This window comes from Anopheles arabiensis, chromosome X (assembly GCF_016920715.1).
Source record: "Anopheles arabiensis isolate DONGOLA chromosome X, AaraD3, whole genome shotgun sequence".
NCBI classification, from domain to species: domain Eukaryota; kingdom Metazoa; phylum Arthropoda; class Insecta; order Diptera; family Culicidae; genus Anopheles; species Anopheles arabiensis.
Genome location: NC_053519.1, coordinates 24254964 through 24282204, shown reverse-complemented (window position 1 = coordinate 24282204; position 27241 = coordinate 24254964). Strand labels below are relative to the sequence as shown.

Below are 27241 nucleotides of genomic sequence, written 5' to 3'. Positions count from 1 at the left end.
AGCTTGGTCTGCCCTAACTATTCGTCCTTTTGGCCAACTTCTTCTTCTTCTCTGGCTCAACAACCGATGTCGGTCAAGGCCTGCCTGTACCCACTTGTGGGCTTGGCTTTCAGTGACTAATTGATTCCCCCCCATAGCAGGATAGTCAATCCTACGTATGGCGGCACGGTCTGTTTGGGGATTGAACCCATGACGGGCATGTTGTTAAGTCGTCCGAGTTGACGACTGTACTACGAGACCGGCCAACTGCCCCGTGGTAAATTTTCATCGATAACTAGCACTAAATCGTCTACCTTTAAAGGATTGCATCTTGTAAACCATTTACTGCGCTTTGTTAACGTCGGCAGGTATGATTTGATCCATTTGTGCCAAAACAGATCCGCGTATTGTTGTGACGTTTCCCACGTGTTTTTAAACGCGATCGCTGCATCATTAAACGCGGTGCAGGGCTTAACGCCCGCTGAGCTGCCTATTAGAAAATGGTTCGGAGTAATAGGCGCATCCTCCTCCCTATCAACCGGTACCTCTGTCAACGGACGGGAATTGATTGCGTTCTCGACTTTCATCAACCAGTTGCGAAAGATTTCATCGGTGGGGTTTCGAGCAAAACGAATTCCGTACAGCGTTTTCTTAACGGACTGAATTAGCCTCTCCCAGGCTCCTCCGAAGTGTGGCGCACCTGGGGGATTAAAAGACCAGTTAATAGAAGGTATATTGATCTCGTCTATAAGCTCATCCTGATTAATCTTTTGTAGAGATTCCCGCAATTCACGTTCCGCTCCTACAAAGTTTGTGCCTTTATCCAAGAGAATGAGTTCATCGTCAGTCTCCGACCCGATCGGACGCATCTAATCGTTATCTGCGATCACTGATATAGAACACACACACTAGTAAAACAGACAACTACAACAAAAAAAAATAGCTAAGGCGTTAAAAAGGCTAGCTCGGCCCATAGCCATGGGCTGCAGCAAGAAAGGATCAGCATCGAGGGACGCCGTGCCTTCGTGCTCATACATTACGATACCAAACGTTACCACAAGTAACGATTACGACATTCTTAGCGAAGATGAAGAAGCTCCATCGATAATTGCCGCATCGGCAACGGCAAAACAACAAAAATCAAAAATACCACCGATCACAGTCACCGGCACACAAGTAGGAGATGTGCACAAAAAAATCACCTCCGTTGGTGTAGTGAACTACACAACAAACTGCACATATAAAGGTGTAGTGGTTAACACTACCACATCTAAAGATTTTAAGCTTGTAGTGGACGTGTTGAAGCGCCACAACAATTCTTTCTACACGTATCAACTACCGGAAGAAAAAACAACGAAAGTGGTAATCTTTGGGTTACCCGAGCAAGATACAGAATACATTAAAACCGTTCTTGCTGAAGTCAATATCGCACCATGTGTAATCAAAAAACTCGAACTCAAGAAAAAACGCTACGACGACCAGTGTATGTATCTCCTACACTTCCCTAGAGGGTCAATAACACTGAGCGAGCTGAAACAGGTTAGAGCAGTAGATCATCACCGAGTATACTTTGAGTACTACTCTAACAAATACGGTCCAATGCAGTGTACAAACTGCCAGCGCTACGGACATGGTAGCGCAAACTGTTATCTTCCTCCAGTGTGCGTAAAGTGTGCCGATAAACACACATCCAAAACGTGTCCACTAAGCCAAACAACAACCTGTCCAGACGGTAAAATAGCTCCAGCCAAATTGAAGTGCGCAAATTGCAGTGAACATCATACGGCAAATTTCTCCGGCTGCCCAGCTAGGCTACGGCTTAAAAAGGTAACACCAACACCTTCTCGCTCCAGAGAATTTACGTACAACGAGACATCGTTCCCTCGTCTCCCCAACACACCAACACGTTCCACTCCCTCAAACCACGTGAATTTCTCTGACCTGTTCCACCAACAACAAACACGTTCAAACAATAATCTTGACTTTGACCTCAACGAGATAGGGCAAATCGTTAAAGATGTATTTTCAAATCTGAGCAAATGTAGCTCAAAACAAGACTTAATCGCAGTTATTGTTCAAATATCAGCAAAATATTGTTTTCCTAACCTCAAATAATGTACTTAAAATCATTCACTGGAATGCCAACGGTATTTCAAACAAAAAAGACGAATTTTTTAACTACCTTTTGAAAAAAGATATACACATCGCAGCACTAAGTGAGACATTTCTTAAGAATGGTACTCGTTTTTCGCATCCCAATTATCATACTTACAGACTAGACAGAACTCAGGGAGAAAAAGGTGGAGTAGCTTTAGTAATATCTAAAGCTATCAACCACGAAGTAAATAGTGACTACAAATTAAAAGTACTTGAAGCAATAGGAATTACCATCAAGACCCAAAACAGTAAAGTGACCATTATTTCCATATATAATCCAGGTTCAAACAATGATCACAGTAGTTTCAGGAAGGACATCACAAAACTAAGCAAAATATCAAATCACTTTATTATCTGTGGTGATTTTAACGCACGTCACCGTTTCTGGAACTGTAGCAAAGCAAATCAGATGGGAAAAACCCTTTTCGAGGAAAATCAAAGAGGAAAATTTTCTATTGTACATCCTGAAGAGCACACCCATTATCCAAATGACCCAAACCGTCTCCCTCCAACCATAGATCTACTATTAACTAACAAACCCGAAAAAATTTGCAACATTCTTACCATACAAAAATTTACCTCAGATCACTTACCTGTTTATTTTGAATATAATATTGGCCTAATACAAAACAAACATATTTCTGGAATACCGAACTACTCAGAAGCAAACTGGACTTTATTCAAAGAAATTTTAAATAATCGCCTCAATACAAATAATCTAAATCTCCAAAATATTAACACATCAAACCAAATAGATCAAATGATAAAATATTTCTCAAAATTAATTAACTACGCCCACACTAAGTCTGTCCCATTCATAATACCAGATAAATTTAAAATAATTCTACCCCTTAATATACTTCAAAAAATTAAACATCGAAATGCAACAAGGAAGCAATGGCAGAAAGATAGAAATAACACTATACTTAAAACAACTTATAACACATTAAAAAAAGAAATAGTATTAGATATAAAAAACTTACGAAATCAGAGTTGGACAGGCAATCTTGAAAAAATTAATAACGACCCAAGCAAATCTAGACTATGGAAATTTGTTAGAATTATAAAAGGTAATTCTGCATTTATTCCGCCCTTAAAAGCTAATGGAAAGTATTATATTACAAATAATGAAAAATGTGAAATTCTGAGAGACCATTTTGAAAAAGCTTACAGAACAACGTTTCCAAATCAGAGCCCAAATGAACATCACATCCAAGAGACAAATAGTAGATTCTTTTCCTACCATCAAGCACAACCCAGCAACAACTTCGATCCCATAAACTTTATTAAACCAAAACACATTAAAAACATCATTTATAAGTTGAAATCAAAAAAATCTCAAGGGCCAGATCAAATCAATAACCATTCCCTAAAACAGTTGCCTAAAAAAGCCATCGTATATTTAGCGTTTATTTTAAACGCTTGTACCAAAATCCACTATTTTCCTCTTGAATGGAAAATTGGCAAAGTCATCCCAATTCCAAAACCCAAAAAAGACCATAAAGACCCTAAAAGCTACAGACCAATAAGTTTACTCAGTTGTTTGGGTAAAATTTTTGAAAAAATTTTACACAAAAAATTATCAAGCATCTCAATCAACACACCATCATACCTTCTTACCAATACGGTTTTCAACCAGGGCATTCAACTACTAAACAAATTGATAGATTAACCACAAACATCAAAACACAGCGAAATATTAAAAAATCCACTAGTTTTGTGATGCTAGATCTAGAAAAAGCGTTCGATACGGTATGGCACCAAGGGCTTTTGTACAAACTAATTTCTTTCAATTTTCCTCCGAACATCATTCAACTGATTCAGTCATTTTTATCCGATAGAAGCTGTTTTGTGCAAATAACCTCTTCGAAATCAAATGACATTCACCCACCTGCCGGATTACCCCAAGGCAGCGTGCTGTCACCCGTTCTTTTCAACATATTTACAAGCGACCTGCCTAAAACAAAATCTGTAAAAAAATATTGTTTTGCAGATGACTTTGCTATGAGTAGTTCGGATTCCAATCCAAAATCTATTATTAAAAACCTCAACAATGGGATTAAAAAATATGTGACATTTTGTAAAACTTGGAAATTAAAAATCAACGAGGAAAAATCTGAGGCCATATTTTTAACACGTTGCACTAGCGCATATAAATTACCAGATCGTAATCTAAAAATAAGTGACTGGGATATTGCTTGGAAAGATAATGTAAAGTATTTGGGATTGTTTTTGGATAAAAGGCTCACCTTCAGGAAACATATAGAGGAAAAAGTTATAAGTGGATCAAGACTTATAAAAATTTTGTATAGCTTCATAAACAAGAATTCTAAATTGAACTTAAAAAAACAAACTGTTACTTTATAAAACCGTAATTAGGCCAACAATTCTTTACTCATCTAAAATATGGGCAAATTGTGCAAAAGTTCATATAAATAAGTTACAAGTATTTCAGAATAAGTTCTTGAAAAGAGTCCTAAACCTTCCCCCATGGCATAGCACATTTGATATACATAGAATTACTGGTTTTGAACTAGTAAAAAATTTTGTTCGTAACACATAAGTTTTGTAATGCCAGTGAAGGCACAATTGTAAATAGCTAGATTATAATGTAGATGTAAAAATAGGAGTAAGGACTAGAACGTAGGATTATCTTAAGGTAAAACAATCAGAGGGTTTTTTTTTCTAATTTTTCCCGATCTACTTCAATTCAGGTAAAGATGTACAATCCAAATACGCAAAGCGTTATAACAATCAGGTTATTGAGTAGAGGTCAATCGATCGGAACCAATGTATAATTCGTGGAATATTGTTACAAAACAAATCAATAAATTACTTACTTACTTACTTACTACTTATCCGAGAGAATAACATTGGGAATGCCGCGCCGGGCAATAAAGTTTCGAAAGGCTAATATGCACGAGCTCGTAGTTAACGAATGTGCTACATCGATGTGAACCGCACGTACCGTAAGACAGGTAAATAATACTCCCCATCGTTTTTCCGTCTTTCTACCGTTGGTGACGTTAAAAGGACCAAAATAGTCTACCCCAGTGTAGGTAAACGGTCTCGCAAACGGGGACAGGCGAGTACTTGGTAGATTCCCCATCATTGGTTCCTTAGGTTTAGCATTTCTTATACGACATAGTTCACACCTTGCCTTTACCCTGTTGCAGACTGATCTCAAAGCGGGTATGTCGTATAGCTGTCTTACTTCGTTCATAATCGTTCGCTGATTCGTATGCCCATAGCGCCAGTGGTAGCCTCGAATGATCAACTCAGTAACGCTGCTATCGTTGGGGAGAATGATTGGCCGTTTAGTATTATCTCCTATGTAGCGGCATTCATCGATTCACCCCATGACCCGTATTATTCCATCGCGTTCTAAATACGGGCTACGTTTGGCCAGCGGATTCTTCTTTGCTAATATTGCAGTTCCATCACCAGACTTTTAAAGTGTTCGATACTCTTCGGGGTATGCCTGCCGCTGTGCTTCAACGATGATAGTCTGTTCAGCTAACATTTTCTCATAGTTTGTCAACCGGCCTGTCGATCGGCTGTGCATGGGTGAACTGGCGTTGTTCATGAATCGCCACATATATGCTACCATGTTTACTAGCCTCCTCCAGCATGAAAACCGACCTAGATTAAAGAGAGCTTCTCGTGTGCAATGTATGTTAACGGATTTGCGTTTCTCTTCTTCAGTGCCGTTTCTTGTAGGTTACTCTTGAATCCAGGATGATTCGGGAGTAGATAGAAATGGTGGTCCCGCAACCCAGCGGCTGGTTATAAACTGGCAGTCGATGTTCGACCACTTAGTTCCTTCATCGGCAACATTATCTTTCGTTGATACCCACCGCCATTGACGTACAGTCGTTTTATCTAGAATTTCTGCTACTCGATGGGCTACGAAGGTGTGGTACTCGCGGTGATCTGCGTTCAACCAGTGTATTACATCTTCAGAGTCGGTCCAGAATGTTGTGCTGTTAATGGGCTCCCGGTGTGCAGATATTATGTTGTGTGCGAGCCTGGTGCCTAATACTGCTGCCTGAAGTTCGAGTCGAGGAATTGATACGTATTCTAAGGGCGTCACTCTAGTCTTTGCCCCTACTAGAGATACTTCGATTACTTCGTCTTGCTCGTATCGGAAGTATGCTACTGCGGTGTAGCCATCACGGCCGGCATCTACAAATATGTGTAGTTGAAGGGCATTTACCTTTAATATAGAGAATTGCCTATAGCATCGCGGAATATATAGTTTTTCAAGCTTTGGCAATCCATTGATCCATTTTCTCCATTTAACTAACAGATTTGAAGGTATCGTCTCATCCCATTCTACTTTTGCTCGCCAAATCTCTTGCAGAATTACTTTTAGGTAAAACAAATAACCAGCAATTAGTCCGAGTGGATCGTACAGTGACATCAACACACTAAGGATCTGCCTTTTGGGTGGTACTATTTCTTCCTTTAGAAAGGCTTTAAGTGCTTCGGGGACCTTGAATTGGAAAGTGTCTGTAGAGGGATTCCACCACATTCCTAAGATTTTATGTGACACTGCAGTGGCTTCAAGGCTGAGATCTTTACTTTCACAGGTACTGCTTCCTACGATGTCCAAAACCTCCTTAGAATTTGACATCCAGTTGTGAAGTGGAAATCCACCCTTCATGTGGATATATTCTACTTGTTTAGTGAGTTGTACAGCTTCACTATCCGTTTCCACACTAGTCAAGAAATCGTCTACGTAATGATCTTCTTTGATGCTTTTTACCGCGAGTGGGAATTGATCACTGAATCTTGCTGCGTTCGTATTTTTCACATACTGAGCACAACTAGGAGAACATGACGCACCAAATGTCATCCGTCGCATAATGTACTCTTGAGGTTCTTGATCTGGACTCCAGCGCCATAGAAAACGTTGGCTTTGCTGATCTGTACTATTTATGCAGACTTGATGGTACATTTCGCTTATGTCTGCAGCTACGGCAATTTTATATTCTCGAAACCGAAATAAAATGTTAGGCAATGGGGAGAGAAGGTCAGGTCCAGCTAAAAGCGCCGAATTCAACGAAACACCTTTAAACTGCGCTGCGGCATCCCATACGATCCTTAACTTATTGGGCTTGTTAGGATTGAATACCGGAAATATTGGCAAATACCATTTTCTAGGGTGATAGATTTCCTTTTCGCTTTGAGATAGTCGCTTAATGTAACCCTTTTCGACATATTCTCTTAGTTTTGTGTTCATGTTGTCCCATAGATTTAGACGTTTGACGTTTAATTGTTCGGCCGCATTTCCGTCGCGCTCCGTGATTTTTCAATAATTCTCTTGTGTTTTCTGCGTCGCATCGCATTGTTGCCTTTTCTACGGACTATTAAACTGTTTAACAACATCGCTTCGTCTTGGCGAATTGTTTAGTTGCATCACAACTGTGGTTTCCTGCTGTTTTTTCCTGCTCGGCTTAGCAGTGTTGTGCTGTGATTACGCGTGATTTCGCGATGGCGGCTATTTGCTTCTCGTGTGCTGAACCGCTAGAGGCCACCGGCTGCATCATCAGTTGTGCATATTGTGACGCTACGTTCCACCGCGGCTGTTGCAAATTGCCCCCCGAGCTGATTGACGCAGTATTGTCCAATGTCGACCTGCACTGGAGCTGCATTGGCTGCACTAACATGCTTAAAAATCCGCGCTGCCGTTCGGTAAAAGAAATAGGCGCCCAGGTCGGTTTCCAAGCCGCCCTCAACTCAGCTGTAGCAGCTATTGGCAAGCTCGTTGAGCCTATTGTCACCGAAGTTCGCAGTGGTTTTACCCTCCTTCAAACCGCATCCACGCCTCACAATCGGAACTCTGATCCTCGACCAGCTACTGGTAGAAAGCGGAGGCGTATAATCGAGGATTCGGCATCTCCTGGTGTAAACAAAATTGTAAACAGTCGCGGCAACATCCTTTGTGCCGCGTCATCGCTAAACGCATACACCAACACCACGATTGCCGTCCAGCCGGCACCTACACAACCGCATGAACTGGTGGGAACCGATCCGTTATCATCACCGCTTCAAGCTGCACCTCGTGAGCCATTCACAGATAGGATCTGGATCCGCCTATCCCGCTTATCAACGGCCGTCACTGTGGAACAAGTGGTCGCTTCTGTAAAGCGTCGCTTAGCCACCGATGACGTTATAGCGTATTGCCTGCTGAGAAGAGGGGTTAGTGTGGACAGCATGAATTGGCTTTCATTCAAAGTGAGGGTCCCGGCTATCCTTCGAGATGCGGCACTCACACCATCCACCTGGCCCGTCGGTATCGGTGTACGTGAGTTTTTTCAATCCCGTCAACACGACCACCAAACCTCATCTCCTATAGCCACCCGAAACCGCTTTACTACACGCACACCAGCTACTAGTACTGAACACCGCTACACCACACGCACACCAACAACGACTCACCGTTTAGCCGCACGCACGTCTACTCCACCTGATCCTGAAACAACATCATCACAACAGTGTCACCCCCCGGTGAATGATACCTTGGAAGCACCCAACTCAACACTTGTTTCTGGACCGCCCCAAAACCACCGTGCTTCATCTCCGCACCTACACCAGTCTACAATCGATCGCTTTTTTCTCAACTAGACGAAGTTCCGCTCATTGCACGCAACAAACACGCCAAGCCTCATGCTCTGACAACGTAGCTCAATTGACTTACCGTATACCCGCTTTATCCAACCGCCACAATGACAACGCTACCGCTGAGTATTTAAGCTGCTATTATCAAAACGTTAGAGGTTTGCGTACTAAAACAAAAGAATTTCACTTAGCTGTATCGGAGGCTGACTTCGATCTCATCGCACTCACGGAAACTTGGCTTGTTGACAACATTCCATCTGCTCTTCTCTTCAACAACAACTTCTCTGTTTACCGCTGTGATCGCTCTCTCAGCGGCTCTAGCTCTCGCGGTGGTGGTGTTTTGCTAGCCGTTTCTAACGCATACGAGTCGAGTCGACCTTCCCGTGATCGTTCTCTCGAGTATATTTGTGTGCGCGTCGCCTGTAATAACGCACATCTGTACGTCATGGTAGTATACATTCCACCGCAGCTTAGCTCCGAGATATCGACTCTTCGCTCTCTACATGATTGTATCAGCAGCTTCACTCTCACACTGAAGCCTTCGGATCTGCTGTTTGTTATTGGCGATTTCAATCAGCCTAGCATAAGCTGGTCCACAGCTGATCCTTCGTCCTCGCCAGCATACTCATCAATCACGCACTATGAACCAACTGCGCGCTCACTGGCCAACAACACCTTTGTGGATGGATTTAAATTTAACGGATTAGTGCAACTTAATCACATCAATAATTCGCACGGACGCATGCTTGACCTGCTCTACGCTAACAATGCTGCAGCTAAATTGTGTTCGCCTGTCTTTCCAAGTGTTGTTCCGCTTGTACCTCTTGACTCCTACCATCCGGCGTTAGACTTCAATATACGTATTAACTCGTCGACCCGACGCAATTCGACGACTCGACAAAACTCGACGACAACCGCATTTTATCGTTATAACTTTGCTAAAGCTGACTATGTGAAACTGAACGACATGATATCAATGTTTAAAAATAGCTTTCATTGTTCCAATTTTATTTCACTTGACGAAGCAGTATGTTCATTCTCGTCCTTCATGCTGCAAGCCTTTGTTGTATGCGTCCCAGTTCAGCGTCCTAAACCTTACCCCACCTGGGCGGACCACACACTCAAACGACTCAAACGTGTAAAAAGAGCTGCTTATCGTCACTACCAAACGCGCCGCTGCCAAAGATCTCGCTCGATCTACTTTGACACGCACTCTTTATACTGCAGCTATAACAGGTTTCGATATCGCAGATATTTGAGTAAAATTCAACGTAACCTCTGCAGGTGGCCTGACTCGTTTTGGCGCTTCTACAACAGCAAAACAAAATCCACGCATACACCGAAATCCATTACGTACAAAGGAGCAACAAGTGCCAACACTAATGAAATGTGCAATCTCTTCGCGGATCGCTTCGCAGATTGCTTTTCACCGGCCATGAATGATACCGATACCATTGATGCTGCTCTCGTCAACACTCCGGCTGGAGCAATTAACATGAGCACTCCTTTCATCGACAGTGAGATCGTTTTATTTGCCCTAGCGCAACTAAAGCCTTCCTTCGCTCCTGGACCCGACGGAATTCCTTCTACCGTGCTGAAACGCTGTCAAACGACAGTAGCACCTATCCTTGCAAAATTGTTCAATGCATCGCTAGCCAATGGCTACTTTCCCAAAGCATGGAGGAAATCTTGGATGGTTCCTATTTACAAAAAGGACGACAGGACAGATGCCATCAACTACCGGGGTATTACATCCTTGTGTGCCATTGCCAAGGTGTTCGAACTAGTGATATACAAAAATCTGCTACATGCATGCCGCAGCTACCTAAGTCCGTATCAACATGGATTCGTGCCAAAAAAGTCGACTACCACGAACCTGGTTGAATTTGTAACCTATTGCACTAGTCAAATTGATGCCGGAGCTCAAGTCGATGCAATTTACACAGATCTAAAAGCAGCATTCGACTCTCTTCCGCACGCAATTCTTCTCGCTAAACTCGATAAGCTAGGAGTTCCCAGCCCGCTCGTACAGTGGCTTAAGTCGTACCTAATTAATCGCACATACATCGTGAAAATTGAAAAGCACATGCCCAAAGAAATAGTCAGCAGCTCGGGTGTGCCACAAGGAAGCAACATTGGCCCGCTTCTCTTCATATTGTTTATCAACGATGTTACCCTCGCTTTACCTCCCGACAGTATCAGTCTGTTTGCCGACGACGCAAACAATTTTGCGCCTATTAACAACACAGGTGATTGTACATTCCTGCAAGACTGCATCGAAATTTTCTGTTCGTGGTGCAAGCGTAATGGACTGACTATCTGCATCGAGAAATGCTACTGTGTGTCTTTTAGTCGATGCAGGAGCCCAGTGACTGGGACCTACTTCATGGACGGCACTGCAGTTAATCGACAGAATCATGCCAAAGACCTGGGCGTTCTGCTTGACTCTAGTTTGAACTTTAAACAGCATATCGATGACGTTGTAGCCAGAGGAAATCAATTACTTGGCGTGGTTATCCGGACAACTAATGAATTCCGCAACCCCATGTGCATCAAAGCTGTGTACAACTGTATCGTTCGTTCGGTTCTGGAATATTCGTGCGTAGTCTGGAGCCCAACTACCGCTTCTTCAATTGCTCGACTTGAGGCGATTCAACGTAAGCTCACGAGATATGCCCTACGCCTACTTCCCTGGCAGGATCGCAATAATCTTCCTCCGTATGCTGCGCGGTGCCGTCTTCTAGGCCTTGAACCTCTTTCGGTTAGAAGACGCAATGCACAGTGTTCTTTCATCGCTGGATTGCTAAATGGCTCTATCGACTCATCGCCATTGTTGCATCGAGTCGATATCTATGCACCATCCCGAACACTTAGGTCTAGAGAAACTCTACGGCTCGCTCAACCCCGTTCCAGTGCTGGTCGGTCAGACCCTATGTTCCGCATGTCGGCTGTCTTCAACACTGTCTCGGATTGCTTCGACTTCGACATCTCAACTCAGTGCTTCAAGGAACGTCTCCGGCTTTTGCCGTGGCCGCAGTGAATTGCGATGCAAATCTTGTTTTTTCTATGTATTTTTTTTTATTGAACTGTTACATCTTAATTAGGCCATACGGCCCGTTGAAGATTAATAAATAATAATAATAATAATAATAATAATAGATGTTTTTCTCGATTCATTCGTCGTTCGAGGCAGTTTAGTCTCTTTAGAGCCATCGAATAGTTGTTCGGCAGTTTTATTTCATCGCCTCGCCACAACAGACCGGACGTGTATCGGTTCCCTTCCAACGTTGTTTTACTATTAAGTATTTCTAACGCTCGCTCATCGCACTTCGAACGAAACTTTCCTTCTTTAGAATTGACTACGTCATCTAACGCAAAACATCCTCTCATTGCAGCATCTATTCTTTTTTTTTTTCAACTGGAATAGTGCTCGTTCGAATGTTTTGATTAAAACAATGCGCGGTTTCTTATAACGTCGTAACTTGTGTATTGCTCGTGATGTTACAAAAAAATCCGTACTTGTTCGAAAGAGACTTATGTTCTCCGCGGCCATCCCTTTTATACTTTTCTACTTTCTCCCGAAGACACACACTCTCTCTCGCTCTCTCGTCCTAATCCCGAAGAAAGGTCGTTTCCCTTAATTCCATGTCTCTTTACCTATGTGGCTCCCTCTCGTGGACGGTATCGTAACCTATACGGTTTGTTTGTTTACATTTTGTCGGACCGTTGTACTGTCACAACAACTTTCTTTAAGTAGTTCGTCCAGTGGCTGACGAAGGGTACGCATCTCTCGTATGTATTTCCCGTAGTAGTTTATTGCACCCAGGTACGATCTTAATGTGGGAATGTCATAAGGCGGAGGCATGTTCGCTTTCGCTTTTACTTTTTCTGAATCTGGTCTATTTCCATTTTTATCAAGAAGTTGGCCCAAATACTTCACTCGATGCATGAAAAACTTGCTGTAGAATAACTGCTTTACAGAACTTATTATAAAACACACTATCAGCTATAGACACTAGTGATGCGCGTTGCGTTCCGAACCTGCCAGGTGCAATCCGTTCCAGCATTCAAGCATCCGGACCGCGATCCTTATTTTTAACCCAAGCAGGTTCAAACTGAACGTTCCGGTAAAGAACGGCGTTCTCTTCTCTTTTGCTTCTTTCTAGTTTGGACACACACACACATTCTGTTTATGTGAGTGATAACAGCGCAAGCCATACTCTCTCAGTCAAAGAGATAACGGTACAACACCTAAGCCGTGAAGCCAGAGAAGGATAGAGATTTGTGATTGGTGGGAAGCTAATCGCCAAAATTTAAAGAGACAATCCTGCACTAGCGGTAAGCGCAATGAATGAAATGTTTCTCTTCTGCCATATGGATATTATCAGTATAGGTGCGTTATTTGGACTGCATTGTGGTAGTCAATGAATTGCTATGTTTTGGGATCTAAGCTGCTTCGTTGCGCATGCATCTCCAATGAACTCCTTTGAATTTTTACCTAAGATCTTCTTTGTGCAACTAAATATTTAGGGTGGATGACACGTTTACCTTCCGCAATAATTTCTTTAACGCCGTTTATCGCCCCGTGAAACAGCGCTATTCTTATGGACAATTAAAGTGCACTACCGGACACTTTCTCACCGGTAGTTCACCGTACAGTATAATGTCAACCCTACAGAAACAACTTAAAAGACTATGTATTTCATATAAACCAAAGTTATTCGATGCTATCTGCTTCTATTAAGAAATATTAATTCAATCAGTGTAGTGTAATTTAATCCATACGAAATTTAAAAACCCGATTAAACTAGTAAGCTTTTTGATTTTGCATCAAAATTTCATTTGTGTTGCAACAGATTTCTGATTTACTTCTTTATTTAGAAGTATAAAAAGGGAATAATGAGTAATTTTAGTAAAAACAAAAACAACAACATGTCTTAACCTTTCAATGAAAAAGGAACTGTATAGTGGGCTACTTAAGTTAAGCGTTTATATTTTAGTAGAAGAATAGTTTTACACATTCAGTAAACTATTATTTAGCTTTGTTTTCATTGAAACTGTGTGATTACTGCACAAAAACTATAATACACAATATTCAAAGAATACTTTCAAGTTAACCATATATAAAGTGAGCAACTGAAAAAAGCGTAACCATGGCAGGTCATCCTGCGTTCCCTTGAACCTGCGTTCCGCGTTCCGTTCTTTTTCTCCAGATTGACAGGTTCGTTCCGTTTCTCAATTTTCGAAACTATTCTCATCACTAATAGACACATTGTAACACACTTCGGAAAGCCAAATCACACTATTGCAACATATTCATTATATTACATCAGCAAATCAATCCACACCATAGCAACATACCTAGACCATACCATTCATAGAAAAAAACCATTGAGACACATTTATCGAAAACAACCGAAACGCGCAACATAAGCAATTCAAGCGTTACTGCGGCAAAGTGGACAAACAGAGAACGCATAGCAACTTATTGCTAAAAGCGCAGTGTAGGTAATGATCGACGAACGCACTCGTTATTTGGCTAGAACAGTTGAAACTTTCCAGAACCTTCGTAAAATCACTAAAAACGCAGCATAGGCACATAATGATAGACACCTCATTCCAATAAAATGTATTAATTGTACTTCATATCAATAACCTTTAATTAGGACAAAAACACATTCCAAAACCAAATGTACGAAACCCATTGAGTATAAATAAAACCAATTCCGGCCCTGGCAAGTCAGATTCGTTGGGACTGCCAAGATAGGACGTAACGCTTCCTAAAAACTTCGTGTACCAACTTCTTTCAAGAGTTTAGTTATGTCCCCTTACCCAAGGTAAGGCTTCTAAACTCCAACATTTCCAGTAAGGGAAACTCCTTCCGGGTTTCCATGACCGCCTGGACGATCAAACCAATCCGCTTCGAATAGTTCGTTCCACCTCAGCTCATGTCAGTAAAGACTGACTCCCCGCAAAAACGGTGCACGACGGCCCCGCGTACGTTCGATCACATTACACTTGCATTTCTCAAATTTGACCGTAAACCCGTTCTCTTTCAAACGTTGTAATACATGATTGAGGTTGCGTTTAGGCTCTTCGTAGGTGGCTCCTCCTTCTAAAATATCGTCTAGATACGGTGCCACATGAGGAAATCCACTAAGCATAGTGTCCATTATTTGTTGGAATGCGCTTGGAGCACTTTTTACACCTGGAGAATTGAATCGATACAAACCTTTGTGCGTGTTTATAGTAATAACCCAAATAGCCAGCTCGTACTTTATAGCTGATTTAGGGCTATTTAACGAAAAATCGTTCCGATGTCGTACTTTGTGGCTGATTAAAAGATAGACGGTACTTTGCGGAACTATGGAGCTTTTTAACAGGCACATGGTACTATTTGGAACTTTGCGGCTGATTAACACTATGTGTAGGGTTCACGATGGAACTTTAAGGCTTGTTAAGAACGTGTACCGAACTTGGTGGAACTTCATAGCTTTTTAATGCATGACATCGGTACAAGGTGGGTCTTGTCAAAGTGTCAAAGACAGACGCCGCCAATCATCTCATTGCTGCTGTACAAGTTAGATTAGTTCTTTGAAGAAGAGATTTTGAAGGAAGTGATTGTGATTGTACAGTAAATTGTGATACGTTTCGTGTAATTTATGAATATTAAGGATTTAAAAATATACACATGTACACAAACAAAACAAATCCTGTTGTTTATTTCATCGATGACGCTTGCTTGAAAATAAACACAAAGAAAAATAATCCCCGGCACCGTAGCTTAAGCAAGCTGCTTAGGCGCTATTTAGAAGGACCGCCTGGAACTTTGATGCTGTTTATCTACTGCAAAAGGCGAATTAGAGCAGCGATCTTTAGCGTGCCAAAATGAGCTGCTTAAGCAATTCTGGCTATTTGGGAAGCTTACTGCTTTCTTCGTCAACTTGTACAGTATCGGACAGAAAAATAGAACCCTGGTGTTTTCAACGCACCATGCACCCGTTGGGCCAGGTTTATGTGTGATTTGTGTGTGTGTGTGTTTGTGTGTGTGTGTGTGTGTGTGTGTGTGTGTGTGTGTGTGTGTGTGTGTGTGTGTGTGTGTGAGTGTGTGTGTGTGTGTGTGTGTGTGTGTGTGTGTGTGTGTGTGTGTGTGTGTGTGTGTGTGTGTGTGTGTGTGTGTGTGTGTGTGTGTGTGTGTGTGTGTAGTAGTAGTAGTAGTAGTAGTAGTAGTAGTAGTAGTAGTAGTAGTAGTAGTAGTAGTAGTAGTAGAAAGAGAGTGTGCTTTTTAATGTGTATTTGCAAGTGCGCGGGTTTGTGCCTGAAAAACGTACACACTTAAAAATATTTCACGACCTCGGTTAAAAATACTGCCGAAATTTGTCGGCTCTTTCGATTCTTGCTGATATGTCAGTTGAAAAATCCCAGTAGCCGAAAATCAGTACCATTTAAAACTGAAATATCAGTTAAATAAATATTCCAACCGAAACACGGCAACCCAACTTGCCGAGAACATACGTTAACACTGCTGTCACCGAGCTCGTCCGTCAAAATAACCGAGATTTCAGCTTTACTGTTTGGATTAGCCGAGGCTCGGTATTTTATCTGTCATTCGCCATTCTGTTTATCTCGTGCTAATGAAACGAAAACTTTTCGGAGTGATGTTGTGATGTAAAAGTAAAAGTGTAAAAATATAAGTGAAAATGAGTCTCTCAGCGTGATAAAAAACCGAGTATCAGTAGCGTGCGATCGAGCACGGGTATGGAACGGGGTTGGGGTTAGGAAACTCCATCAGCGCACGCAATCGGTGCTCTTCAGAGCGTCACTCGGAGCAGTCCCTATTGAAGGAACATATGTGGAAGCTAATCCGATTGGTTCAACCTTAGCCAGGCCGTTCAGACTTCCAGGATTCATTTCCGGTCACCTACACGAGTAAGTAAGTATCAACACTCGACCACGTAAAATCTAAACAGGGTTCACTCAGAGTTGTTTCACTCTGCCCGCTTTACAGAACCGTGCCTGTACCATTCCCTGCTCCTTGCCCGGCTCATTTTCCTGTAAATATACCACATCCAAACGCTGTGCTCCATCCGGCGGATGAACCAATGCCAGTCCCTACGCTTCACACCAGAAATCTCATAAGAATAGGGTGACTTTCTGCCGTCCTGCTACAGTAAGGGGCACGATAGTGACATCATGCTGCAGAAGGTGTACACCGGCCATCATCATAGGCCTGTTACTATTTATGTTACCTAAATAAACCCACTTGATACGCAAATAAAACCAATAAAATAAAGATAAAATGTTTTTATATTTAGCCGAAATCTCGATTTGCTCTAACCGAAAATCTCGGTTAAACGTAAACGTCAAAACAAAATGTCATTAACCGAGATGTCGGCAACAGAAATTTAACCGAGATTTTGCCGAGATCTCAGTTGTGCAGATCTCGGCAAAAATTAACCGAGATTCGGCAAAATTTTTTAAGAGTGTAGCTTGCCATGATGTCATATTGCGTTGAAAGTATTCTGATAATGTGTGTTATTATTATTATTATTTATTATTATTATTATTATTATTTATTTATTTACGTTTTCGGGCAGTAAGCCTAAATAACCGATACAAATTCTTAATTAGTAAACAACTTAAACATAATTAACACTAGCCCTTTACAACTGTCGAAGGTGAGAAACAGGGATATGAAAATCTGCAGATGATTCAAGTCTATTGTAGCTGACACACATTTAAATTAAAGGGTCGTTAGCGCCAAATAAAGAAGATCGAAATGGGATCCTGATTAAAGACCTGCTTCTAAGATCCCTAGTAGGTGCAGAGAAACTGATCAGATTTAAAATTTCAGGTGCATCAATAAGCCCATTTAATAATTTATGCATGAAAATACATTGAGCATTCTTTCTCCTGTGTTCTAAAGTTTCGAGACCAAATAACTGACACCTGACATGGTACGGGGGGCGTGGCATTTGGTTTGACCAAGGAAGACGATAAAACATAGCGCGTGTCGCCTTTTTCTGAACTTTTTCTATCATGTCTATATAGGTCACTTGGTTTGGACTCCAAACAACGCAAGCAAATTCTAGTATAGGACGGACTAGGGCACAGTATAACGATTTAAGACAGAAAGGATCTTTAAAGTCGGAAGAAGCACGTAGAATAAAACCTAACATATTTAATGCTTTTGAGACGATTGTGTGGAAATGGCACGATAATATAAGTTTACTGTTGTAACGACCAAGCGTTTTACGGTTGGCGGAAGGTTAATTGGCCGTTTAAATAAGATTTAGCACAATTCGGAAGAGCACACAAATAATTATACGCAGAAGTCAGTGGCTTACGTCTGTTCAGTTCAATGTCGCGCCAAGAAGAGAGCTTTATTCTATGACAGTTCATCTAGCACACCGGGTGCTCCAGCGGTCAAGGTATAACGCGTTTATACCGCTGCGTTCGGGGTTCGGGTTGAGTGCACAGTGGGCGATATTAGTCCGGACGTTACAGCTCGGCTATCCTGAACAATAAATTGCCCTCAATTTCCTAATCACTGGACTCGGTCCAACGTCGCAACTTATTCGCTTCTAGAACCCCATCGTAGGGTAGTTGTGTGAGTTGACATCCTTCTACATCGCGTACCACGTACCTATCATGGGGCAACACTTTATGGATGACGTAAGGTCCCCTGAATTTAGGATTGAGCTTCTTATTACCGCTATCGGTCGTATCAGAGTAACGTATAGCCACTAAGTCACCTTCCTTATAGCACTGTGGTGGTTTGTGCTTTTTGCTAAAGTATTCCTCATTCTTCCGTTGAGACTCTTCTATGTTTTCTAACGCTTTAGCCCGAATGGCTTCTAAGTCCCTAGAGGCTCGATCAAATTTCTCATCCAGGTATTCGGCTAACTCGTCTGGAACTTTACCGCGTTGCTCGACACCAAAGAGTAGGACAGAGGGGCAGAAGTTCGTAGATGTGTGGACGGTATTGTTTAAAGCGTATTCGGCTGACCGCAACTTGGATACCCAATCGGTCTGGTCTGGAGCATCAGATAGTTTGCTAAGGATAGGACGCAACACACGGTTCACCCGTTCTACCTGTCCATTGGCTTGTGGGGATCCGGTGGCGTTGAGGACATGGCTAATGTTATGCGATTCCAAGAAGTCCTCAAACAAGGTGGAGGTGAAACAAGTAGCTCGATCGCTAACAATCCGCCTAGGGCGGTTATAGTAAGACATATATTGGGAAAGGGCAGAACACACTTCCTTCGCATTAGTTGAGGAGGTTGGGTAAAGTTTAGTTAATTTAGTGAAAGCATCGATAACAACAAGTATATACTTCTTGCGTAAGGAAGAACTAGGGAGCGGACCTAAATGGTCAATATGGATGGTATCAAAGGGTAAGGGCTCTTTAGGGATGCTGTACATATTCCGGGCATTAGTATGATGAGGTGCAGAATAAACAATGCACTTGAGGCAGTTTTTAATGAATTTGTCGATAGTGGGCTTCATGTGGGGGAACCAGTAATGCTGACTGATTTTGCTGAAGGTTTTGTTTATGCCCAGGTGGCCAATTCGCTCGTGAGTGTGTCTAATTACATTGTCGACCATTTCCGAAGGGACATAGAATTGAGGTTGACCATCAGGTATGTCGCGATAGACAAGCCCATCTTGAAGTAAGAATCCGTCAACTTCTTCTGATTCTAACCGATGTTTGAGAGCTTCGATAGATGGGTCACGCGTCTGAGCTACTTGAAGCTGGAAGTCAAGGTCAATCTCACCGATGGCACCCACAGCTTCGGTGCGACTCAGTGCGTCGACATGAGGCATAGAAGTGCCTGAGCGATGACAGATGGTATAGTCGTAATTTTCCAGAAACAAGGACCACCTGGCAATCTTAGCGGAAGCATTACGGTTCTTGAGGGTCTCGACCAGAGAGTTGCAGTCAGTAACTATCTTAATGGGGAGCCCATGAACATAAGTGTGAAAGCGCTTAAGAGCGTAAATGATGGAAAGAGTTTCAAGCTCATAACTGTGTAACTTGGACTCGTCTTTTGAAGTGGTTTTGGAAAAGTAAGCAACAGGGTGCAACTTATTGTCATCCTGTTTCTGGAGGAGAATAGCGCCAAAACCAAAGGAACTTGCGTCACAGTGTAATTCGGTTTCCCGTTTTGGGTCGAATATGGAAAGGATAGGAGAATGCACAAGTTTGTCACGTAAGGTTTCAAAGGCATGCACGCAATTTGAATCGAAGTTAAATACTTCGTCCTTCTGAAGGAGTTTTGTCATAGGTTTGGCGATGCAAGAGAAAGATGGGACAAACCGTCGGAAGTATGAAAACAGACCAAGACAACGTCTGAGTTGTTTTAAATTAGTGGGCATAGGGTAATTAGTAAGTGCTTTAATGTGCCTATCACTAGGCTGAATTCCAGAAAAGTTGGCTTTGTAGCCCAAGTATTCTATTTCTTCATGGACAAATTTGCACTTGTCAAGACGAAGTTCCAAATTGTTCTGCTTAATCTTTTCTAATACGGACCGGAGAGTACTGAAGTGAGAGCTAAGATCAGTAGAAGCGATGATGATGTCATCGAGGTACACTACTATTCTACCATCATCAATGAATTCCCTTAAAATAGAATTAATAAAACGTTGGAATTCGGAAGGGGCGTTACGAAGACCGAATGGCATTTTCAGATATTCAAATTGACCATCTGGGGTCACAAAAGAAGTGTAGGGGATAGACTCCTCACTCATTGGGACCTGATGGAATCCGCTTTTCAAATCTAGCAAACTGAAGAATTTTTTTCCACACAGATGCTCCAAACAAGTTTCGATAAGGGGTAGGGGGTAATTGTCCCGAACTGTAATTTTGTTGAGGGGCCGGTAATCCACACACATACGAACCTCGCCACTCTTTTTCCTAACGAGGACAAGCGCAGAAGCATAAGGAGAATTACTGGGCCGGATGATGTTTTCTGCTAACAGTTTATCAACAATTTGCTTAACCTGCTGTCTTTCACCATAAGAGAGTCTTCGCGGCTTAGTAAATATTGGTGTATCATTAGTTAGATTGATTTTCATTGGATGTACGAGTGGTTTAGTGTTTGAAATATATTTGAGGTATGAATTCTTGATAATAGAAATAACAATTGAACGCTGCTCTAAGGATAGAGTATCTCCTAAATCCAGTTCATTTTCGGCTTCGATTACATCGAGCGAGCAAATACTCCTAATAGCATCTTCTAATTTTTCTGGAAGAGTTGTATCAACTTCTTCAAGTTCCGTCAACGGGGTTTTAGTAATACATGATTTTGAAAAAGATGAATAAGTAAGAGAAATGTTAAGAGAATTAAGTAAATCGCGACTAATAATGACAGGCCACGCAATTCCAGGTAATATAATAAAAGAATGTCGAACAGAATGATCCCTAAACTGGATTGTGCAATTAATTCGTCTTCGAGAATAAAGTGGTCCCTTAACCATAGTGCAGTATTCAGTTGTTGAAAGAGGTCCTAGCAGCCTAGCTGGTACTAATGTGTCACTGATGAAGCTCACAGGACTCCCTGTATCGAGAAGGGAACGGACGCGATTGAGGGTGGTACGCTTAGTAGAAGGGTGTAAAAATGTCAAACTCACCTCTTGGTTTGTGCCGAGAGTATCCTCCGCGCTAATACCGCCCTCAACGGTAGCGTTGGCCCGACGTTCAGGGCAATTGCGGTAGACGTGCCCAGTCTGGAAACAGCGGAAACATCCGCCGGGTGGGCGCTTCGGCTTGGAGCAGGCACTCTGAAGGTGTCCAAATCGGGAGCAGTTGAAGCAGCGGACAGGTTCCTGCGACGTTAGGGGCCGTTCCATACGGTTGTTCATCGGGGCCCGAACAACGGCGGAAGGGGGCTTGATGGCTCGAAGATGACGGCAAGACTCGAAAAGCTTCAGCTTCTTCCGGAAATCTTCCATCGTGAGGGGCATGAAGTGCAGGCTTGAAGTAATTGACGGGCTTCCCAATCCATCGATGACGATCGGGATCAGTTCCGAATCAGGAATGTCGGCTTGGCCAGCTATGCGCTGCATATCAAACAGGTAGCGGAGGGCAGATTCTTGGGGCTGCAGCCGACGATTGCGGAGTTGGCGGTACACAGATTCAGGAGTAGCGACGAAATGAAGGTTGTCGATAAGCTCCATTTTCAGTTCGTCGTAAGTGGTGACGTCAAATTCTTTGGCGACGTTAGCTGCCGTGCCTGTGAGGAGCCGAAGAGTAAACAAAAATTTGTCCGCATCGCATACTCGATGGAGTGAGAAAAGGCGTTCCAAATCACGGAACCAGCGGATGACATCGGAATTTTTCTCAGCATCAAGCGGCTCGATGAAGGATTCGAAATCCTTTACACAAACGGCGGTCGGTTGCTGCGCCTCGAGTTGATGCACTTTCTGACGCAATTCGGCTAACTGTAGCTGCATTCGCAGCGCTTCGAGGTGAGCCTCCATATCGTCGGAACAGCGGGGAAGGGCGGCAGCTACACCTTGAGCGGAGGGCAGATTAGCATTGGCGTCGGTGATGTCGTTCGTCGAAGCGGCATCATTAACGGCGTCACCGCCATTTTCATGAGGGAGATACAAAATGGCGGCCTCGGGATGGTTTGCGTAAGCGGAGGCTGATGCCATGGCCGAGGTGGTGGGCTGCGCTGCACGGGGGGAACGAGCGACCAGCTCGAGAGAGGCGTAAAGTTGCCGAAGTTGTGCGAGGGTGGCGGTATTCGGTACGTCGACGCCGGCTTCGATGAGCGCCCGGCGAAGTTCGTCTTTGCCCACCATTTGATGAGATGGCGTTATGTCACACGCACACACATACACAGACACACGTAGACCGGCTGGTTAAGCGGCTTGCAGGCGGTTTGTAGGCGACTTTTTGTTGGTAATCCCACTTCTGAGATGTAACGACCAAGCGTTTTACGGTTGGCGGAAGGTTAATTGGCCGTTTAAATAGGATTTAGCACAATTCGGAAGAGCACACAAATAATTATACGCAGAAGTCAGTGGCTTACGTCTGTTCAGTTCAATGTCGCGCCAAGAAGAGAGCTTTATTCTATGACAGTTCATCTAGCACACCGGGTGCTCCAGCGGTCAAGGTATAACGCGTTTATACCGCTGCGTTCGGGGTTCGGGTTGAGTGCACAGTGGGCGATATTAGTCCGGACGTTACACTGTCTAACATTATTCCTAAATCACGAACTACAGATGACCGCGGCACACTGTCTTGACCTATTTTGTAATTAAAAGTTATTGGAATCCTTTTCTTAGAGAAAGTAATGCAGTTACATTTTTGTACATTCACAAACATTTCGTTATCATGGCACCACGTCAAAAAACGGTTTATGGAATCTTGAAGTATTTCGCAGTGATTTGAATTTTCAACAGCAAGGAACATCTTAAGATCGTCTGCATATAGTAAAACATTGACGTTGGGAACAGCAAACACAATATCGTTAATAAATATAATAAATAATAATGGCCCTATTATGCTTCCTTGTGGAACACCAGAAAAGTTACAGAAAGGGTCAGAAAAAGTTTTTCCAATTTTTACATTAATGCAACGGTTCATTAGGTAGCTTTCTAACCATGCTAAAAAATTTGAGTGTACACCATATTTTAATAATTTAGCAAGCAATAAGTAGTGGTTGACCTTGTCAAATGCAGCGCAGAAGTCGGTATAAATGACATCAACCTGGAGGCCCTTGTCAATATTGGAGTAGCAAAATTGAAGCAAATGAAGCAGGTTAGTTTCAATCGAACGTTTAGGCATGAAGCCGTGTTGCATAACAGATATAACAGGCAGGAAAGCGTAGGACATGTGGCGGAACATAACTTTTTCAAACAGCTTACTACAAGCACATAGCATAGAGATTCCGCGATAATTACATATATCAGATTTATCACCTTTTTTGAAGACAGGAAACATGTAAGAAGATTTCCATATTTGCGGGAAGCATTTCGACTGTAAGGATTTGTTGAAAAGTTGAGTCAGAATAGGCAAAAGAGCAGCCTTACAGTGAATAAGAATTGCACTGGGAATGTTGTCCGGCCCAGAGGCATACGAAAGCTTCAGTTGCGATATGGCAGCATCGACTTCATCTTCACTGATAGTAGATGTGGATAAGGAAAGTGCTGAAGATAGGTTGAGAGGTTTCGAAGAATTGCAGGTGTACACGGAAGCAAAATGTTCTGCAAAACCTTTGCAGAGGTCATCTTCACCCGAAATAATGTTTCCCTTGAAATTCATACAGCTGGAAGACGGTCGCAGGATTTCTTATTTCGTATGAATTTCCAGAATGCTAGTGGATCCTTTTTGAATCTGAATTCGATCTTTCTAACGTAGTCAGCATACGCAAAACGGTTTAACTGTTTGTAAATCCGAGCAGCGCGAGCAAAGTTTGCTTGGTTGGTGCTGTTTCGAAGACTGCGCAGTTTTTGTTGGGCAATAGATCTCCGGCGTTTGGCGACGCGTAGTGCATTATTAGCCCACGGTGGTTTCGATGGAGGATTAAAGCAGGGAACAAACTGTTCGAATAATCCATTTAGATGATTTGTGAAGCTTAATACGCTATCGTTGATATCGTGGTTAGACTTTAAAAATTCCCAATTGGTTTGAGTTAGCGCTATTGTTAATTCATCAAATTTCGTACGTCTAAAGTTCAAATCTCTCCGTTCTGGGGAAGACGACAAATTCTGTTGCGTAACCATGAAGCTGGTAAGTAGAGCAGGGTGATGTGGATCAGGTTCAACTATGGATTCTAAACTCAGTTCTAATGGGCTCAATCGTTCAACGGTCTGGTCATCCGCAAAAATTAAATCAAGTATAGTATTGTTACAGTTGGTGATTGAATTAACTTGCTGAAGGCCGGCCAAATTAATTTCATCGAGGAGAATTCGGCAGGAAGGATGTATTCGGGAGTTACTGAAGTCAAGCGAAGGAAAATCGTTCCGAGTAATCCATTTAAGATAGGGTTGATTGAAATCTCCGAGAATAATCAAATGATCGTCTTTATATTTTTCCCTAGTTTCATGTAGCGTAGTACAGAAAGTATTTATAACATCGGGGTTGGCAGCTTGGTCAGGAGGGAGGTAGAATGAGCCGATGACTAGGGAAACATCCAAAACTTTTACACGCACCCAAAGACACTCAATTGATGATGTGTTAGTAGTGCACAGCGAAGCCGCATATTTGATATTCGTGGCAATGAGAACTCCTCCACCAATACATTTATCACTATTTATGGCAGAGCGATCCAATCGGAAGGTATTGTAGCGGTGGCTGTCAAACAATAGAGAAGATGGGTAACTATCGATGAGCCAGGTTTCGGTGAGAACGATCACATCCCACTCGGAAATAGCTGTACTGGTAAAGCATTCGGTATTTTTTGTTCGTAAACCTCTAGCATTTTGATAGAAAATATAGAAAGGATCCTTTAGTGATACATCGTGTCGGCGCGGACACGTTATTGTTTGTGTAAAAAAGGTGATCCGGAAGAGTTGCCAGCAATATTTATTTGCGGTTCTGTTGTTGATGCAGCGTTTGTTTGTATAACCGCGGTAGAGATCGAGTAAGAAGTAGACGGCTGTGGTGATGTGATAGTGTTGGTGAGATTCATGTCCTGGTGAGTAGTGTTTGTTTTCGCAGGTTCCCGAACAGCTGATTGAGGATAAAGCGGTGCAGGTAAGGTGAATCCCGAATATGGTGTGGATATTTTGGGAGCGCGTGGGCGAAAGTTAAACTCTCTGTAAACAAAACCACACGGCCAAGTCGTGGGAGAGAGCGCGATCTCTTTTAGTTCAGAAGGGACACCAACTTTAAATGATATGTATGTGAGAGCGTTTGGATCGCGGCCGTTGGGCAAAATACGTTTCACGGAACAGTTAGTGCAATTCAATCTCTCTTGAATAAATGTTTTCATGCTTTCTTCGGTAACTTTTGGTGCAACTCTCGTAATAAAAATCCATGTTTTTGGTTCCGGTGCTGGTATAAACTGTATAGCGCTGTTCATGGTTGAGTCGTTAGAAGTGCCAATGTGAAGAGCTGGGTGAGAGAATTTAGTGATCGACGTTTCGGTACGCTCTGATGGGTGTGTGCGTGAAATAGTGTCTAGTTTAACGGATTCAGGCGTGGATGACTCTATATTGTCAGGATCAGTGTGGTATGCGTTAACGGATAATAAACTTGTAGTGGGGATACCAGTTTGCTTTGGTGCACTTGTAGCTGTATTTGTAGGTTTAGTGGATGGTAATATGGATGAAGGCAAGTGAGTGAACCTTTTATCTAGCTCATGAAACAGTTCATTTCTCATTTCATTTTTCAGATCGCTCATCAAACCAGAAATAAAAGAAACGAAGTCGGCTCTAGATTCACGACACTTATCACACATCCAGCAAAGGCCACGATTACGGGCCATCTCTTTGACACAAGCTGCAGCAATTTTAATGCATTCTGGATGAAACGCAGCCTTGCATTTCGAATAAGGCAAATTTCCACAGCAGATAACCGGATCCTTGGTGATGGTAGAAGAGCAGATGGCACAATCCATTGCGATGAGAGAGAGCGTGTTCTACGCAATGCGTGAGGTGTAGTAGTGAGAGCGGTCTCAGGGCAACGACACCATCAAGAGATGGCGAACAGTAACCGAACGCACGAACGCACAGCAAATTAGCAGCTTTTACAGAATTAAATTCACTTGAATGCAGGGACAGCAAGCTCACTAACAGCAGCAACAATCCGTTTCAACGGTGACTCTTCAATTCACGATCCACGCACGCAAAAACAACCAATCCAAAGTGCAAAGCAAGAGCGGCACAAAAACACGTCTAAACTCCTCGATGAGCGGCTTTAGCTTTATCATGTGAAACATCGTGCGTTTACACTTGGATAAAAACTAAAGTTTGCATCGACAGCAGCGCTTGTTCCTCGGACGACAACGCAGGTGTGCTGTTACATGAATGAGAATGCGACACCGGTGCGAAATGGACACGCGCACAACAGCAATGAACTCGGCATTCTCTTACAGGTGTTTCTCCAGTGCACGCCATTGAAAGGCCTTCGTGCATCTCTGTGTTGAACGTTGTGTGCGCATGTTAAACTTTGCGCGTGCATTGAGCTGGTGCGCAGTTGTTCTTTTCAATGGGCGTTTTGTTTCATGAGCGCGGCAGTATTCTGTTCTGATTTTGAAGGGAAGACGCTTACTCGCGTACTCGTTGATAGTTTTTATCCATGCGATGTTTTCGCTGCTCGACAACGATGTAATTCATCGTGTATAGAAGTAGAATGCAGGCAGAGCACGGGATCAGCCGTGTCCAAGTTTTTAACCACACACACACACACACACACACACACACACACACACACACACACACACACACACACACACACACACACACACACACACACACACACACACACACACACACACACACACACACACACACACACACACACACA

The 27241-nt window shown here is 42.7% G+C and overlaps 1 protein-coding gene across 1 annotated transcript; it reads right to left on the bottom strand.

The window, feature by feature from the left end:
* Window positions 1-18095: 18095 nt before the first annotated feature.
* LOC120906589 lies at window positions 18096-23899 on the bottom strand. Its single transcript, XM_040318373.1, has 2 exons — window positions 21394-23899; window positions 18096-21320 (listed from the first exon to the last, which is right to left on the bottom strand). The coding sequence occupies exons 1-2, from the start codon at window positions 22567-22569 to the stop codon at window positions 21309-21311; spliced, it is 1188 nt and encodes a 395-aa protein (XP_040174307.1). The 5' UTR covers window positions 22570-23899; the 3' UTR covers window positions 18096-21308.
* Window positions 23900-27241: the final 3342 nt, after the last annotated feature.

Excerpts from the sequence above, each read along its gene's own strand:
- LOC120906589 (XM_040318373.1), bottom strand. The coding sequence starts at position 22,569 with ATGGTGGGCAAAGACGAACTTCGCCGGGCGCTCATCGAAGCCGGCGTC.